Below are 768 nucleotides of genomic sequence, written 5' to 3'. Positions count from 1 at the left end.
CTGCTGCTGCTTCTGCTGCTGTTGCTGCAGCAGCTGCTGCTGTTGCAGCACTACAGCAGTGGAAGCAGCAACCCGGCGTGCATCTGCAGCAGCGTCTGCTGCTGCCAGCAGCTGCCCGTACGCTAACTTGAGCAGCAAAGAGGAGACAGCAGGAGACAATGTGTCTGTCTCTGCCTCTGATGCTGCTGCTGCTGCTGCTGTTGCTGCTGCTGCATAGTCTGAAGGGCTTAGTGCTGCTGTAGAGGATGAGGGGGAGGAGGCTCCCCTTCCTGCTGCTGCTGCTGCGGAGAGTCGACGCGGGCCACGTTGAGGATGTTGCTGCTGCTGCAGCTGCTGCTGCTGCTGCTGCAGTTGCTGCAGTAAGTCAAACAGAGCAGCATGAACTGCCAGCGGGCACTGCAGCTGCAGCACGGCGCTGTTGCTGCTGCTTCTGCTGCTTCTGCTGCTGCTGCTGCTGCTGCTTCGCTTGCTGCTTTCACTTGCTGCTGCAGCGGCAAGAGGAGCAGCCGCGCGCAGGCACAGCAGCAGCGACAGACGGGAGACAGCCTGCTGCAGCTGCTGCTCATTGCTGCTGCCCCCCTGTCTCTTCCACCCAAGAGCAGCAGCAGAAGAGCTGCTGCTGCTGCTGCTGCTGCTGCTGCAGCGGCAGTCAAAGGCGAGGGGTTCGTAGGGCAGAGACAACGCCCCCTGCAGCTCTTCTGCTGCTGCTGCAGCTGTTGGTGCTGCTGCTGTTGCTGCTGCTACTGTTGTTTCTGCTGCTGTTGCTGC

At 61.2% G+C, this 768-nt stretch overlaps 1 protein-coding gene across 1 annotated transcript in view; it reads right to left on the bottom strand.

Moving 5' to 3' along the window:
• Positions 1-566, bottom strand: part of EMH_0011010 (uncharacterized protein) — a gene marked incomplete at both ends in the record, with an annotated part of 6,546 nt that extends 5,980 nt beyond the window's left edge. Inside the window, 2 exon segments of the mRNA XM_013499101.1 lie at positions 4-354; positions 480-566. Of these exon segments, the coding sequence (XP_013354555.1) occupies positions 4-354; positions 480-566 (438 nt within the window).
• Between the last annotated feature and the right edge of the window lie 202 nt (positions 567-768).

This window comes from Eimeria mitis, genomic scaffold, assembly GCF_000499745.2.
Source record: "Eimeria mitis Houghton genomic scaffold, Emh_scaff400, whole genome shotgun sequence".
In the NCBI taxonomy this organism is placed as follows: domain Eukaryota; phylum Apicomplexa; class Conoidasida; order Eucoccidiorida; family Eimeriidae; genus Eimeria; species Eimeria mitis.
This window is presented reverse-complemented; position numbering and strand designations above follow the sequence as displayed.